The following is a 14,918-nucleotide window of genomic DNA, read 5'->3' as shown; positions in this document are numbered from 1 at the left end:
ATGCTAACGCATTTTCCTGTAGGACGTTTTCACTATTGAATAACATTGTGAAGGTGTTGACTTTGTGTAATCGCTGATTGCCAGATTCTCATGGCTGGCCTATCGATTATTGTCGAATTCTGATGAGGTTTGGTATAGCGCTCCCGTGGTCTATTTGCAGTGACCCACTATTTGAGCTGTGAATTTACAGATCGGGGCTTATTTGTTGTCATTTTCTACGCACACTGGAGTCTTATATACATGAAAAAAAGAGCTCGTTAACATAATTATAGTCCCGATGTAATTACACCCTTGTTGTTGGCATGGTTTCAGGTCGGGTTTGTTATTAAACACAAGAATTCACTTAAATTGTAGCTTGAACGGAGATTGCACTTTTATCTTCAGTTAAATCAGGTTTTGATTGATTATGTTACTTTCTAATTTTCGCAGTGTAGAACTAGTCTTTGTATTATGTGTGTATATACTTGTGTATATGTATTATTATCTCTTGACATTATATTACTCCTCGCAGTAGTGCGAAGACATTTATAGAGATTCATTAACGTGTATACTGCCGTTGTTGATTCGTGAAGTCGCGATGACACGTGGGCATGTCTACACCAAATGGGGTACCGGCGGAACTAATCCGCAGCGCGGCGCTGATCGTCAACTCGGTTATTCAATGCAATTATTCAATGTGATTGTAAACACTTTACTTGCGGGTTGCTGAGTAACCGAGTTGACGATCAGCGCCGCTAGCGGCAGGTGCGCGCATAGCCGGTGTCTCATTGATGGCGTTATGAACATGAGGTGTGACCATAGAAATGATACTATAGTTAGACTAGTGTCTCTACATATTTATATATGGGTGTGACGCACATCTTGAGCTTCGCGTGCATGCACCTTTCTATAGCACAGTCACGCAGGCAGTGTTTCAATCATTTACCACTAGATCTTATAGCCGTGTCATTTCTGCTTCGCTGAACAAGTAATTAATTGCAAAGACTGTGTAAATAGATTTGCTTCAATTTTTCATATGGATTTTTGCATGTGTGTGCATGTTCCATTTCATATAGCAGGGGTTGGTAAATGTAATAGATATGTATCGGGTAATAGCAATGTGCAGGTGCATGATAAAATATAGGAAAGAAATATGAAACGTAATAAGCTAAAATTAATGAGAAATCTTTATTGTCTCTACGTTCGTAAGTTGATATCATCGTTTAACGTTTCTCTAAAGGAAAATAGTAAATGTGTTTAAACGAAGTAGGAAAAGAGTCTTTGATATTATATTTTATAAAGCACAAGTAATTGCGATAAATCTTCAACATGGGGTGTAGGCCAACGTCTCCCTAAATACGAGACACTTCTCCTAGACAGGTCAGCACGTTTTAGGGGTGAATAAAAATGAGGTGTATTTTTCATATAAGAAGGCTGTTTACGGAAGAAATATTCCACCATGCAGACTTCTATTGCTAAACGGCAATTTCACGATGGTAAGTGAAATTGGATATCAACCATTCGAAAATGGGAAATTTTCCTGTTGCAATGCAATATTTTCTCGTGGAGGCTATAGCCGTAGGTAATCCACACGCAGTTGCGTTGAGTGGCCTCGCGACAATGACGAACGTGGTAACGGCGTTTGGCTATGTGCACTCACGATACTCGGCTTCGCAGTCACATTACATCGCAAGAGCCGTTGGAAGGTGTGTAATAACATTGTCACGTGTGTGCGGTCAGTAATGAATCGGTCAATAATCTTTGGGCACCCGTTACGTCTGCCTGGGTATCTCATGTGGGGTTCCCGCTCATCTACTGTGTGTAGCACATACTGAGCGATTTGTGTTTGCGTGTGTTGCAGGAGTGAAGAGCCAGCCACCACCAACATGGACATATCAACTGGACACATTGTCTTGGTGAGTAGTACCCGCGCTCTCCTCCACCCTTCCACCCTTCCTGCCTGGCAATTAATTAATCACCCTTGCTGCTCGAAATCAGCGATGCCAATTAATGCACACAGCTGCGTGTGTATTTTAGGAGCATTTGCACAAAGCAATCATGCACGGCGGCACATCATGTAGATGATAAAATCAAATTAAAAGACAAAAGAAATTGTCGAGAAAGGCAGGGCTACAGGAAAAGTGTGAGAGTGGTTGAAGTGAGCACAGCACATCGAACTCATTAGCCGCGTTCACACGGTCATGGTTTGGCTCGAGCCAAATGGGTGAAATTTGGCTCGGGCCAAATTTGGCTCGGGCCGGTTTGAGTCGGAGCGTTCACACGTACGCAAGTGAATACTGTCTGTCAAATTCAAATTCAAATTCAAATTCAAATAAATTTTATTGCACAAATATCTCACAGATACTTTGGCAGTATGTCGCGAGATGGCGTTGTGTACGATTCAGAGTGTTTACTTACGTTCCGAGTTCAATTATCAATCTTGAAAACGTGCATCCTGATCAAATTTTTCGAATTTTTATACTGTTTTGGACTTTATTTCGGCGAAGTACACGTTCGACACTCGTGGCATCTACCGCTCAACCGATTCTACCGCTCTACTGCTTGCCGAAAGCTGGTGCTAAAATTTGGCTCGGGCCTGGTCCGACGTTTTCGATGGGACCAAAATTTGGCACGGCCCGAAAAACCGTCCGTGTGAACGCTCGGCTCGAGCCAAATCTGGCGCGGGCTAATTAAGCTCGGGCCAAAACGTCCGTGTGAACGCGCCTATTATCACGCACACACTGCTGTCCGTGTGGCTCACTGCCATTAGATTTACTCACGCGATGCCATCAACTTGCGCGTGCGTGTTCAACGAGTCCTATTTGGTTATGTCACTACACATTACACGAGCGGTATAGAGTTGCACCCTTTAACACAGAACGTTCCATCAGCTTGGGCCGGCATATCAATGAGTCATATGCGGCGTTATGTCAAAATACATTACACTAGGACAGGAAAGCCTAAAATAGTTGCCCGTATAACATATCAACTTTACAGCTGGGAATTGCACTCTTGCCATCAGATGTCTAGGGCGGCCGTTTATATATTATAATATATATATATATATAATATATATATATACCTCTGTTGCCCCAGTCTTTCTCTCTCTCTCTCTCGCTCTCCCCCCCCCTCCCTTTCCACGCCCTTCCTCCCCCTCACTTCCACTTTCTCTCTCGCGTGCGTGCGTGTGTTTGTGTGTGTGTGTGTGTGTGTGTATGTGTATCCCCCGTCTCTCTCTTGCTGTTTTTCTCTCCCTCTCTTTCTATCTGGCTCTCTGTCTCTCCCCTTCACTGTCCTTCTTACTCGTTGTATGCCTCTATCTTTTTCTTTCTTTCCCTTTTCCTTTCTCTGTCTCCCCTCCTCTCACCTCCGTCTATCTCTTTTCTCACTCTCAAGGATTCACTTTAGATCATATTGGTAATGATCGAACAAACGTCACTTTTGATATGCTATAGTGAATATAGTTGATCTATTTCCATGACTTTTGCGGGTATATGACTAGCTATTTTATCACAGGCTAAAATTCTAGTGATAGGCGTTATTGTAGTTATTGTTCTTGCTTAGTTCTATCTGCAGTCTTTATGAGATGAGAGCATGATATTTCTCGTCGGTAATAAAGCATTGAATGTTGCACGTGTTATGTCGTGTCCTCAGTATACATAACACCAGGAGTTAATAAATAAATAAATAACCAGGAGTTTGTCTTTATTAACTCCTGATAACACATAATAACGTCATGTTACTTATGAGCTTTATATGTTTGGGTATAGGCAGTGTGTGGTTAAACAAGGCCTGAAACTCATTTTGATATTTCTTCTTCTCCCGAGTATTTGTGTCAAATAAATATTACATGTACAGTTCTGACCCCTCCTCTCCCGAGCCAATCACGTCCCCCAACACTATGCCTGCTGATGCCATTTCCCAATCTGCTTTCAGTACTGTACGTATGAATTTTTCATGTCTTTATTTGAAAGCAAGCATCCTGATTGAATGTTGTTAATGTGTAAACTGCTCAGTGATAGAGATTTGTAATGTCTGCAAATAATCGTACTCATCGATTACCTAACAAATATGCAGTAATTAAAAATTGTGTAACATGAAATTTGCGTAGCTTAAATCACAGTTTCTTGTGAGACAGTGAGACAGGTTTCTTGGTACGTTAGCACCACATGTAAGCGTCCAATGGAGGATGGACATTTGCTTCACCGCGTGTGAAAATAACATGTGTTGTTCACAGATTTTGTTCAAACGCGTTGCTCAAAGCATGTTATAGAAATACGAGTAGGTGGAAAGTACGGGGGCAAGCAAGTGGTAAAAGGATTAGAGTGATCGGGATAATGATATCCATATCAATATCGCTAGGAATTAGATTGGCTTTTCCAGCTTCAATGCAATTGTGTTTCCCTTCGTTTACTAATCTTACTAATCCCATCTTCAAAATGATTTCCCAACGTACTCCTGGTTTTATCGATGTTTTTTGAGCCCATGACCGGCTACACACCTAGCTGCTCTACTACTGTTCATGGTGATGTACTACAATTTATGATTTTGTAAGAATCACTGCCCCACCCCCCATCCACCCAGACCAATTGTCCAGATAACAATTACTTATTACAATTATTGAGCCGGTGAGCTGCACCTACTCCTGTAGAAAATTGATATTCGCCATTACGTGTGCTGAGCGCGGGAATAGGTCCCGCGAGCACACGGCGACAGCTGCGTGATGAATGACGTAGACGTGGCACGTACAATCTCAGGGGATGCAGCCGTTGATCGTTGAAATCTAAGATTCGGACTGAAGCTGCACGAGTAGTGGCAGGTGGCTCCCCATAGCGTACCACTTATTACAGAAAGTACAGCCCCCCCCCCCACAAAAAAAAAACAATTGCCGCGTGTCTCGGGAGGTGGAAGAAATTGCGTGAATCAAGTAAATGCATATATGTATAGAGAAATCGCGAGCTGCTGAGCCGTCACCACAATAGCTGAGTGTGGATTTTAATTTAAGCGGTCGCGGTGTGTTTATCTTTGAACAAATGATCAAGTTAACGAGTCCCAAGTTGAGTTGAGTTACTTAATGGCTGAGATAGGATTCTAACTTAAACAGCGTATTTATCTTGAAATGTTCAAGTTAACGAGTCCTGTTATACAGTTAAGTTTAGTTTAGTTACTCAAGTCTTTAGGGTAGTCGTATTCTTCACAGGTCATGCATGATGTGCGTGTCTGCAGTGCATTCGGCTCACTCCGTTAGTCGCTGAGGCTTAACGATATGTGTAGGGACGTTTGGGATCAAGTCTGTCAGTGCGTGATCGTGATGCTGCGTTTCACGGTTCTACGCGCACACGCGCTGCGATGCATAAATACGATTGCGAATTTATCTCAGTTCAGATTCGGATTCGTAACACGCTTCAGCAGCGGTAATTTATTTCAATTGCGGTAGTTGTGCGCACATGCAGGGAGGATTGCGGTCCACCATGTGGGTATACGCCCGTAGGTTTTGGTTTATCACGCCACCTAGGGGATGTCACAGCCACTAGCTGACTTCAGTTGAGAGCTAGAGTTTATTACACGGTAAAAATCAATCCGCTGTATGTGTGTACGTGCGTGCGTGCGTGCGTGCGTGCGTGCGTGCGTGCGTGCCTCCGTGTGCATCCGCGTGTACGTGCGCGTGCGCCTAAGCGTGTGTTCCCCTACTCGAAGCTATGTTATGGCTTAAAGGAATTTCCTGCAAATTACCAATCTATCAAACTTATGGTTGGCCTCAATATAGTCAAAACTTATTGACATTAGTTAACATAATTACTTAGGTATTGTTTTAGGCCTCACCGGATTGCCATTTAATCTTAATGTGGGGGAGGGCTATTATCTCAATTTCCGGGGAGGTAGAGTAAAGCATATATTAATATAAAGAATGTATTCAAACTTATTTTCGTATGTATTTTAATTTATGTAAATCTTAATTTAATGTCTCTCGCATTCTTACTACTTCATGGTTTATGTAGCATGATAAGTATAGACCTGTAATCCAAACGTTCGCGTTACATAAATTTAGACGGCTGATTTGAGTAATTGACGTTAAATTAAAATCTCCATTATGTTATTACGAAACCTATAATTAGCTCATTGTTCCTGCCTCTGTGGTGCAATTGTAAGAATAGAGTGGTCGCTAAATTATAGACGCATTTATAAACTCTGTTTGGCTTGTAAATGCAGCGTAAAATAGTAGGGTAGTTGCATTATGTCCGCAAACGCGATAGAAGACAGATCGCATTTCTTTGGTGAGTGGTACGTACGTTTTTAGCTCACCTTGACATCGTCAAGATGAGCTATTGCCATGGGGTGTCGTCCGTCGTACGTCCATCCGTCCGTCCGTCCGTCCGTCCGTCCGTCTGTCCATCAACATTTGGCTACGGTCAACGATAACTTGAGAACCATTTGACACACGTTTCAAATTGCATACAGTTGTTACTCCTATGGGAGAGATGTGAACGTCCTATTTTGGAGCACGCCAGTTGACATACTTTCGAGCCACGCCCACTTTTTGACAAAAATGGAAATGGCCATAAGTCAGTTCAGGTTCAACGGATTTTGCTCATTTTTGGTATATGAATGAATAAGGAATGGCCCCAAAACATATCACAGGGCTTTTGATATTTTTTTTAATTATGCAAATTAGGTAGATTTTGCCAATTTTACTGTGCATTTCAGTGTCTGCCTACGGTCAACGATAACTCAGGAACCGTTTGACCCACATGTTTCAAATTGCATACAGTTGTTACTCCTATGGGAGGGATTTGAACGTCCTATTTTGGAGCATGCCAGTCGACCTAATTTCGAGCCACACTCACTTTTTGGCAAAAATAAAAATGGCCATCTAGATTTATTCGATTTTGTTCAATTTACCTACCTATCTACATACCTAAGCATACCTACGTGTAATATTGCGTTTTAGATTCTTCGTTACAGTAATTTGACTGGAATATTTTATTGCTTTTATTTGCGCGATCGAAAACCAAAATAGCGATCATTTAGGTGTAGCGCCATCTCTCGCCCAGATTTCAGACTTTCAGATCTGAAACATTTATTTTCGCATCAAAACTAACCCTGAAACAAAACAGTGAAATTTTAGTATAAAACGGGGAATAAGGACATTTAATCACATTTTGGACTTTTTGGTCCATCATAAATGAAACACTTACCAAATTTTAAATATCATCTCCCTCTTCTATCACACCCAATGTGAGCTATAGTGTCATTGACACTTTCATTGTTCCCATTCTCAGTACATAATGTTACTTATCGGGTTCAATGGGATTTTACGACGAGTGGTGCAAATCATGGATGAAGTTGCACTTGAAAGCCATCTGTGTGGAAACCCACGAGCAGTCGTGGCATCTGCGCGACACTGACACGCGCGATAGCAACCCCAAGGGGTAGAGTGCACTGTGAAGAAGTGTTTTTTTAGCAGACGACTTGCGCGGCCATTTGCAGTAGCGTTTATCGCTTTTTTCGCCCATTTTGCGTGCTCGGATGTGTATCAAGTGCCATACTAGAAACGAGACACGAGCTACACGACGCGAACACTTGTGCAAATAGTTCGATTTCGAGAGATGCTCGTTCATGTGATGTAGCGATGGCATTGCCTACCACGGACGGGTGTTGGTGCCGCTGACACCTGCTGGCACACGCACAGCATGAAGAGCGTGGATGTGGAGCTTTATGTTCAGGTGTTACCTGTATAAACTTTCCACGTGGGTGTATCATTAGCGAAATGTAAACTAGCGCTAACTTGCTAGCTGCCTGTGCAAATAGTCTGACGTGGGCCTTGCTTGGTGACAGTCTCTGTCCACGTGTGTGTGATCAATGTCTGGTTGAACATGCATGTACCAACTTCTTATTACATTTACCATCACCAACACCTTGGAGAGGGGTGAAGCAAGCATTATCGATCACTACTGGACACTAGAGTTAATTAAGCAAGTCTAGCAGAACTCGCTAATGTCCACGCCATTCTGTCTATTGCCAAGGTCATCGCTATGTTTGACCTTTCTTCATTAAATTATTATGTCTAACGTCTTGTAAAGTCTGATGATTTAAAATGAGTAAACATGGAAATTAATGACCCTAATGTAGGTTTTTCTCATTTTCCAAAAACAACCGCGCATGTCTAGAATTAGCTCTAGAATACGATCGATGATGAAAATGATCTGTTTTTATCCTTTTTTACTCATAATATAGTAGAAATTGAAACTACAAATTGAATTATGTGCCTGATGGCACAGGAATACCTACTCTGATGGATTATTTTATTGTATCTAATGGGTATGTAGCTCGCTCATGCAGGCTCTCTATAGCTGCATAACGTAGTGGTTATCATGTCCATTTCTATGAACGTATTGTAGTTCAGTGGCAGAACTCTGGGCTGGGATATCTGATCACTGTAACTGATTTGCTGGCTGAACATCTGCTCTTATGTTTGAAAACAGAAGCTTTTCAGTTCTTTTTGCAAGAAATGGACTAGCCAGTGCATCAAAAAACAATTTTATGGATTTATCCACCTGCATAACTGTTGAACTGTGAAATGGCAGTGCCAGGTACAGTTGTCAGAGTGAATGCACCAACTTGCAGTGTTTTGTTTGAAATGTAACACGCGAAGCTCTCTCTGTATTTCCAATTGGATCTTATAGCCAGCCACGTCATTTCTAATTCACTGAGTGAGCGATGAATTATAAAGGCTTTGCTATAACTTGACTAGTGATATATGGCTTTTTTTATGTGTGACTGTTTTATCTTATGTAGGGGGGAGTTCAAGATCTAGATTCATAACAAATTTACAGTTAGATAAATAGGTATTCAATAGTGAAAATATGCTTAATAGAACTAGGTAAGAAAGGAAAAGTAGAATAATATAACCGAGTATATGATTGTCAATTTGTGATAAATTTAATAAATTGGCAATAAGTTACGCCCGATCAGGACAAGCCTCTTTGATGCTTAACATGTTATAAGGGAAAGTTAGTCTGTTTAAACCTTGAGCTTTGCTACATAGAGTGCGTGTTTGTATCAGAGTGATATGAGCTAGTTCTTTGAGGCATGTGCTTTCCTCCTAGACATTATGTTCGTATATATATTACCTGATTTCATTACCTACTTAATGCTCTAGTGTCATTAAGCATCACATCGGTACTATAAAGATTGTAACATGTTCACCAACTGTTAATTCTGGTCATGTTTGCATGCCTGCACGTAATTAGTTCATCTGTCATGTATAAGGGTTGGGATGAAAAGGAGTTGCTTCTGTTTCAGGCATACATGGAGGACCATTTGAAGAACAAAGACCGGCTGCAGCAGGAGTGGACGGCCCTGACAGCGTACGAAGCTGACCCCTCGAACAACTCCATCTCCCAGATCGAACAGAACATGCTGAAGAACAGATTCCCTGAAGCCACTCCTTGTTAGTATAGATGTCTTGCTGCCTGTGTATGATACAGTAATGAGCTCATCAGCTGACGTCCCTCCGATGTCGTCTCTCTCTCTCTTGCCTTGTCTCACTCTGTCCTTCTCCTCCATCTCTCTCTCTCTCTCTCTCTCTCTCTCTCTCTCTCTCTCTCTCTCTCTCTCTCTCTCTCTCTCTCTCTCTCTCTCTCTCTCTCTCTCTCTCTCTCTCTCTCTCTCTCTCTCTCTCTCTCTCTCTCTCTCTCTCTCTCCCAGTTTCTCTCTCCTTCTCCATATCTCTCTCTCCGTCATCGTCTCAAAACAGTTGGATACTGATTGGTTTTTGGGAGCAGACATATGTGTGTTGGTGTCAACATCAATAAAGTTTTTCCCTACTTTCATAGACGATCATTCACGGGTGATTCTCAATGACAGCACCAACGTCAACGGTTCTGACTACATCAATGCAAATACCATAGTAAGTGTGCTTACGTTCCTAGGTGGTATACGGGTGAGCCGGGACAGAACTTGTGTCTCATCTGCTTAATGTTTTCCACTCATACTTACTAATTGAATAGGTTTGTTTAGTATAGTCCGGTATTTACTGGCTTCTCTTGCTTCTAACGTGCTAATATAAATGCAAAATGTATGTAACTCAGTTTTAGTTTTTGTAAAATAGTTTAGCATTTTTTAAGCCGCATAATTCAGACTTATTAAGTGGTAAATAGAACGAGTATGACATAACAAAAATAATTCATTAGTAACTATATACTTTGATAGGTAAGCCTGAAGTTGCCAACAATGATTGGGCCACCGAATGGCAATGCCACGGCCAATCACATTAACTCGTCGGCTACGTATGCGCGCTCACGTGTAATCGGTTGTGTTGCAGACGGACCACGACCCACGAAACCCGGCATACATCGTCACGCAGGGACCTCTGCCGCACACGGTCGCCGACTTCTGGCAGATGGTGTGGGAGCAGGGCAGCGTCGTCATCGTGACTCTGACGCGGCTCACCGAGAACGGAGTCTCCATGTGTCATCGCTATTGGCCCGAGGAAGGAAGCGAACTGTATCACATCTACGAGGTGAGAATGAACGAGAATAGCAGCACAACTGGAGCTCTGATATGAGGAAGAGTAGCAAATTAGTGAGGCACATTACTGTATGTTACGAGCAGGAGGGGGTGATTACGAGGCTTTATCTGGTGGAGTGCTTCAGGGTTCTGCCCAGGATTTTTTAGTGCCGGGCGCATCCAGGATGCAAGCGCCGTAGGCGCGAAGCCAATCTAGGGGGGTTAGGGGGCACACCCCCGGAATTTTTTTATTTTGGATAGTCTGAAACTCAATTTCCTGCATTCCGAGCCGGGCGGCAACCGCGAGTGCCGGGCACACCCGCCCACCGCCGCCCACCGTAGGCAGAACCCTGGTGGTTATATGTAATTTCGTTGTATGCAGGAATATTGCAAGAAGCACCTGTAGAATATGATGCCAACAGTACGTTGGCATGTTTTAAGGCATCGCCTAGGAATGCTAGGAATGTTATTTTAACACGCATTTATTGTGTTAGTTGTGTGAATAACTGTAAATGTCATAAACATAGCAGCAGCAACAGTAGCAGAAGCTACAGCAAGAGTTGAAACACCAGCAGCTGAAACGGCAGTATTAGTGACAACAATATCAGCATGAAGCTTATGTGTGTTTAAGTTGCACACGCACACTAAGTGATTGCATTTCCAATGAATACAGGTGCACCTTGTGTCTGAGCACATCTGGTGTGACGATTATCTGGTGAGAAGCTTCTATCTTAAGAACCTGCAGACGAATGAAACGCGCACGGTCACCCAGTTTCACTTCCTCTCCTGGCCGGCTTACTCTGTGCCATCATCGGCCAAGGCTCTGCTTGAGTTCAGAAGGTATGACGAAGGTGCACGCTCATACCCATAGCTTACTTGTGTTCGCTCTTTTTTCTGAGGTAAATTTGTCGTATTTGTCGTATTTTTTAATCTCGATTTATATTTTGCCAGCTGTACGTAAATACCACCCGCTATCGCTCAGGTTATGGCATTTTCTCTCTATTTGCAATGGTTCGAAAGAAGGAACCTTAACACAGCTTTATGATGCATGCTTGCTGTGTTGCAGGAAAGTTAACAAGTCGTACAGAGGAAGGTCTTGCCCCATTGTAGTACACTGCGGGTATGTGCCAACTTCTACCATGAATCATCCTAGAGCAAATTCTCCTGTCTGTAGTCGTATTTTGAAATTTACCTGACAGTTAAAAAATGTAAAGGGTAAGAACAACATTACAAAGCAAACCTCTATGAAACATTTCTTAAGAGCATCATTCAAATGAGACAACGTGTGCATGAGGAGAGATGATGGTTAGAAGACGTGTGCTGTGTGTGTGTGCGTGTGTGCGTGCGTGCGTGCGTGCGTGCGTGCGTGCGTGTGTGTGTGTGTGTATATGTAAACCTTACCTTGTTACTTGCAGTGATGGGAGTGGCCGCTCAGGCACGTACTGCTTAATTGACATGGTACTTAACCGCCTGACCAAGGGTAGGTCTCTTTCAAAATTTGGTGCATTTATCGTGATCCCAATCCAGTTCATCTCGAGTTAACCATTCTAGTGCTGCCAACAATGCCACGTTATTCAAGTTGCCTTGCTAATCGTAGCCAGTCCACATACATTAATAGGCATCCTGACTATCAGTTGTACTTACTTACTATTTATACTATCAGTTGTTTTCATGTTCAATAATAACCTGCAGTGATTTTCATGCAGAGTTTATATGTTTGTTGATTGCGTATACTTCTTATTCGGGTGTAAGTGTTATGTGCATGATCGTTGAAGGTATTTTGGTGTACAATGCTTAGTAGTAGATTGGAATCTTATCGAATTGTATGTGCCTCCTTAGGAGCGAAGGAGATTGACATAGCAGCCACGCTGGAGCACATTCGTGACCAGAGAATCGGAATGGTAAAGACCAAGGTAAATATACACCTTGTCAAAGCCATCAGATTAACCTCTTTTACTTTGTTTCTATTAGTTCTTTCCTAGTCACCGGTGGGAAGAAACCAGCTTTAATTCTCAAGTCAACATTAGATGTTACGTGTCATGCAACTACACTGCTGTTGGGGTCACTAAAACACAACTTGCTGAATTAAAACTTTTCTTCATATTCTCTTGTGAGCAGCGAACTAAAAATATTCAAACCATTCCAAAATTAGGGGGGTTTTAATTACGAGTCATTATGGAATATGGAGAGTCAGTATGGAGTCATCATAAGAACATTTTCTTATTGTGTATTTCTGTTCTTATTTTTACAGGAGCAGTTCGAGTTCGCACTGAATGCAGTGGCTGAGGAGGTGAATGCCATTCTGAAGGCATTGACACAGTAGATGTAGTCAGTATATGGAGTACTTCCATAGGATATCGCAGCTATGGCAACAAACGTCTTCTGTATAGCACGATAAAGATGTACTTGAGACGCAGCTGTCGAACAAAGAATAGAGACTAAAATATGGCAAAGAGCCAATTTTAATCATAAGTCTTAATGACCAAAGATAAATATTAAATGAACTGAAGATGTTGTGTATATTGTGAATTTTTAGTTTCAATCACTAGATAAAATATATTCTCAAACCAAAGATAAACAGTGATTGTTCTATAAATAATTATATATATATATATAACAAGAAATTTCCATGTATGTACCACGTTCAGGATAATAGTAGTATGTTATTTATTTATATCTATTATTTATTTATTTTGTTGATCTATACTGAAGTCTATTTGACACAAGTGAATGCATGTTGCATCGTTGGTTTGTGGCCAGTCCAGTGCTTATCCCTCCCCTCTACGCAACGAATCATGTTCTTCTGCTATGACATACGTAGAGTTGTTATCTAGGCAGCTTCTCTTGTCCATAATCGTGTTTCATTTTACAGCAGTTTTTGGAAACTACTTTTGTTTTTCGTCGTATGTTAATGGAAATCTGAGAAAAAAACTTCAGTCGTAATATGTGTGGTGTTTTTGGAGCGGTGATGTTTTTCTCCCGCAAGGTTCTATTACTGTCATTGTTGGGCGACAAATACTAGCATGCATTGTATATCCTGAGTAATTCTACCCCAGTAATGTTACTCTAGCAGCGAGGTAATCAAACTATAGAACATGGCGATATGGTCGTTAGCAATTTGAGGCGGTCACGGTTATTAGCTGCTGCAGTCTCCGTTTCTGCTCTAGGTCGCACAGTGTCAACTTTGTCATTTGTTGTTGGCTGGTTTATTCACCGGGAGCTGGTTGGTTATTATTGGAGTTGCGTTGAGCTGCGTGGAGTATTGGTCTCGATCTCGGATAGGATGTTACTTAGTTATAGCCTATGCTCTATATACGCCAACAAAGTATTCAACAGTCTCACAAATTTGCATTTTCGATCGTTCAGATCAATGATTGTTCTCTTGAATTCAGTTGCGCAGGATGTGAAGAGTAGAGTTGTTGCGGTGGCAAGTGGCGTGGTTTGGAGAATGGTCCTGATATTTGATCAAAGGTGCCAATTTGTGTGATTCGCAGCAAACATCTTCAGAAGTTATATAGTTTGCACGACAACAGATATATTGAAGCGATGCGCATAGCACGTCACTGTCTAAATTGGCTTCAATTGTCGAAAAGTATTTTTGTGTTATATTTTTTTCCAGGATAATCTGATAATAGCATAGTTCACAAACGCAAAACATTCCTCCGTATGTATCCACAGTACTTTATTTTCGTCTTTCTCTAAAACACACGCTATTGCGGTTGTTATCAACGAAAAGACTTTAAAAAGGGACGAACATGTGTAGGACTCAATGATAGACAAGTGTTTACATATCACATTCATAAGATTAACCGCTTCCTTGAGACAAGCAGATCACAAGGAAGATCTATTGCTAGCGTTCTTCGCAGGTATTGTCGACAAAATATGCAGATGATTGTTACGAACGTTTGCCACGTGCATCGAGTTTTCGTTTTCTCGAAAATGCATTACCTTATTCTTGGAACCTAACACTTCTTGAGTGCCTCGTGGTCGCGTTGAACAAAAGGTGGCTGTAAGAACTGTGTGATATTGAAATTTAGAAGGTAGTTTGTAAGTTCTGCTGAACAGTTCGCTGTTGTTCAGTGGTGTCTTATGACTAGGGTGATGCGAGACGCAGTATACAAACTTGCACCTGTGACTTATGTAAGCCTGACAATAAATTATTGACTGTGAGCCTTATGCAGTCGTGTGTATCTGTCCTGTTCATGATTTTGCTGTTCTTGTTTTTTTTGCTTGTATAACATTGAGATGCGAGTAGATCTTATGGAGTACATACCGATATCTTGTGGCGTTATTCTGCGTGTTACTTTATTTGGGTCGTAATTTATTTTTACTTGGTGACTGAAACTTGCATTTGGAGGTGGTGCATAGCTAAGCCATTTGCATAGGTGTTAGACGAGTTAACCATCAGCTGTGTGTAAACATCAAGGTTC

At 41.7% G+C, this 14,918-nt stretch overlaps 1 protein-coding gene across 1 annotated transcript in view; it reads left to right on the top strand.

Annotated features, from left to right (window-relative positions):
- Positions 1–14,694, top strand: part of LOC106808477 — a gene marked incomplete in the record, with an annotated part of 118,905 nt that extends 104,211 nt beyond the window's left edge. Inside the window, 9 exon segments of the mRNA XM_014811215.1 lie at positions 1,841–1,895; positions 9,283–9,430; positions 9,816–9,889; positions 10,304–10,501; positions 11,162–11,328; positions 11,555–11,608; positions 11,904–11,968; positions 12,328–12,401; positions 12,740–14,694. Of these exon segments, the coding sequence (XP_014666701.1) occupies positions 1,841–1,895; positions 9,283–9,430; positions 9,816–9,889; positions 10,304–10,501; positions 11,162–11,328; positions 11,555–11,608; positions 11,904–11,968; positions 12,328–12,401; positions 12,740–12,811 (907 nt within the window).
- Positions 14,695–14,918: the final 224 nt, after the last annotated feature.

The sequence above is a fragment of the Priapulus caudatus genome, unplaced genomic scaffold (genome assembly GCF_000485595.1).
Source record: "Priapulus caudatus unplaced genomic scaffold, Priapulus_caudatus-5.0.1 Scaffold13, whole genome shotgun sequence".
NCBI lineage: Eukaryota > Metazoa > Priapulida > Priapulimorpha > Priapulimorphida > Priapulidae > Priapulus > Priapulus caudatus.
This window is presented reverse-complemented; position numbering and strand designations above follow the sequence as displayed.